We start from the raw sequence: 2,994 nt of genomic DNA on the forward strand, positions 1-2,994 counted from the left end.
AAAATCTAAGTACCAGCATGTTTATAGTTAATGTTATTTTCCTGTTGGAGGATAGTTTCACCCCTTAGTTGTAAGATAAAGATTTTAAATTATAATAAACTGTGAAATATGACTTGGAAAATTTGGAATTTAATAGTTTTTTTCAAAATGAATGTTTAAAATAGAGTTCACTTATCTGCAATCTTGTCTTTCTTGCTCCCTCTTTGAAGCTGTTATAATGAAATAAATTTTTACTAAAACTTTCAAAAGTAATATAAACTAGTGAAGCACTCAGACTTAGGTGAAAAGAAATTTAAAACCATTATGTAATATGACTATTTTTATTTTACTTATTCAATAAGTTTAACCTTCTGGAAACATTGAAAATTAAATAAAATGGATTATAAATGTTAATTTTAATTGAAAATTTAGTTTTTGTTTCCTTCTATGGATCTTATAGCATTTCTGTATATATTAAAAATGGGAAACTGACCCAAATTTAGTGATTGCTTTTAAATCATGCAATATATGAGACTATAAATAAGTTTGTGTAAATATATAGAAATTACTTAGACATTAAACGAAGACTATCATTTGTCTGACCTGTTTATTTGGCTTTCTCTCATTTTCGAAACTGCAATAGTTACAAATTTTATTTATTTATTTTATACATTCTTTAAGGTAAAAAGTACCTTTTTTGGATGTTTAGTTAAAATTTTCTTGTTGTGAATTTGGGAAATTCAAATTTAATGTCTAGTTCATGTAAAATAGTAAAATTTTCATATCAATCTTCTTGAACCATATGATTTCAAATCAACTTATGACTTTCAAATTGTTTTGGACTTTCATATTAGCTAAAAAAGCAACAAAAGAATCATGGAAAAAAACATCTACAGCCTCAATCCTAGATTCTATGCAGAGATCTATGTCACTAATCATGAAATCCCAGTCCTGGAATACTGTTCCTTTAAATGTCATCCCTCATTCTCTCGAGGTTTCTGAGAGACTTATGAAATCAGGGTGATGGTATCTACAAGGTGCAACATTTGATTTGACTAATATTTTAAATTGAAGCTATATAATATAAACTATTTTGATATATGCTCATGCAATGGATTTATCTTCATATTTATGATCAGAGTTGAAAGCATGCCTCAATGATGGCTTGGAAACTGCTTCTCTTTGCTCTGGTTGTCATTATTTTTATGAGGATTATTGCCCTCTGTCTTGTACTCATTGTAAACATCATCAAGACTAGAGAGAATAGTGATGAGACAATTTTCCAGTAGCTCTACTAGTGCAGTATTACATTGGAATGTTCATGTGTGAATAAAATTCAGCCTCAGACCTATTACTTTTATAGTTTTCTACATGGATTATTACTTCCTATAGCATTAAAAAAGAAGCTTGAGGTTAGTTTATTGCTAAGAAGCTAGAGAAAATACACTGCATGGTCTTCTCTTTTGTGCCTCTCTTTGTATGGTCCACATGAATTACTTTCACGATTGGCTTTAATAATGAATGGTTTCTAAGAAGACAGACATCTTTTAAGTCCATTGAGATGCTGAAGTTGGTTCACATAAATACTAGTCCTAAGGCTCTTTATATTAGTTTTCTAATCAATTGTCTACCTCACTTAAGAGTTTTACTACTTAGGAGCTCTAAATGAAACTTCAGAGTCCATTATGCAAAAACGGCAGATATAAGGTAAAGGGAGTCTCAGAATGATTAAAAATGGTGAGAAAATTGGTGAGAAAAATGGCTCTGGATGTCCAGAGACATCTTGCTTTCAAGATGGGTTCCAGACCAGGCCAGGCATGCACTAACCTACACGAGAACCATTTCCAAAAGGAGTTTGTAAGCATCAACATTTACAGGAAAACGTTTCTTTCTATGCCCAAATGAGCGTAGAAAAATTACCTTGTTCTCTTTTCTTCAAATAGGTTATGTGGGTATGCAATTTATGTCGAAAGCAACAAGAAATCTTAACCAAATCTGGTGCGTGGTTCTTTGGAAGCGGCCCTCAGCATCCAAGTCAGGACGGAACCCTGAGTGACAGGGCCACAGGTGCTGGATCTGAGGTTCCCAGAGAAAAGAAGGCGCGACTCCAAGAGCGGTCGAGGTCCCAGACCCCCCTGAGCACGGCAGCGGCCTCGTCCCAGGACACTGTGCCCCCCAGTGCACCCCCAGACAGAAGCAAAGGGGCAGATTCTTCACAGCAAGCGTTGGGGCCCGAACAGAAGCAGGCTTCATCTAGGTCTAGAAGTGAACCTCCAAGAGAGAGGTAATAATTCATCAGTGTTGAAAGCAGCAGTCCAGTTCGGGCTTGGGGGAGAAAAACCCGTTTCCCAGAATTATACTTCTAGTGGGAAGAGAAAGTGGAGCTGAGAACTCTCAGTGCCACACAGAAGGCAGCAGCCAGGCTAGGTGTTTCTTCTCTCTTCAAAAAGTATCCTTCCATAGGAGACCTTGGTGGAAGGCCTTTTTGTTATATCCTGAACAGATGCAAAACATGTTGTCACGTGATTAAACGACTAACTTCCAATCATGAACACCATTGTGCACTTCAGATGATTCCTGCTCTAAATGAGTGTTCTATGAGCAGATAGGATGAGGGAACTTGACCTTTCGAAAGGTCAAGTTTGGCTTGACCTTTGGCTAACAAAGGAGAAAGCCTTCTTTGTGGGCATGTCTTCTATGATGAGCTCTGAAAAGTAATTAACTTGACCAGGAGAAGGGCAAGATGAAGCCACAGGTATCAGCACAGGCATGTGGTCAACTTTGGTGTGAGTTTTTCCTAAAGAAGACTCATTGCTGGACACTGGTGGCTCATGCCTGCAATCCCAGCTACTGAGGAGGCTGAGATCTGAGGATCAGAGTTTGAAGCCCATCCCAGTAGGAGGGCCTGTGAGATGCTTATCTCCAAGTAACTACCAAAAAGCCAGAAGTGGAAGTGTGGCTCAAATGGTAGACTGCCAGCCTTGAATGCAAAAAGCTAGGAGACAACACTTGGGC

At 37.2% G+C, this 2,994-nt stretch overlaps 1 protein-coding gene across 1 annotated transcript in view; it reads left to right on the forward strand.

The window, feature by feature from the left end:
• LOC105998800 (regulating synaptic membrane exocytosis protein 1-like) overlaps positions 1-2,267 on the forward strand; it is a 293,495-nt gene extending 291,228 nt beyond the window's left edge. The window contains exon 6 of the mRNA XM_013033609.1: positions 1,923-2,267. Within this exon, the coding sequence (XP_012889063.1) occupies positions 1,923-2,267 (345 nt within the window). The remainder of the gene's footprint in view (positions 1-1,922) is intronic.
• The last annotated feature ends 727 nt before the right edge of the window (positions 2,268-2,994 follow it).

Source organism: Dipodomys ordii, unplaced genomic scaffold (assembly GCF_000151885.1).
Source record: "Dipodomys ordii isolate 6190 unplaced genomic scaffold, Dord_2.0 Scaffold172, whole genome shotgun sequence".
In the NCBI taxonomy this organism is placed as follows: domain Eukaryota; kingdom Metazoa; phylum Chordata; class Mammalia; order Rodentia; family Heteromyidae; genus Dipodomys; species Dipodomys ordii.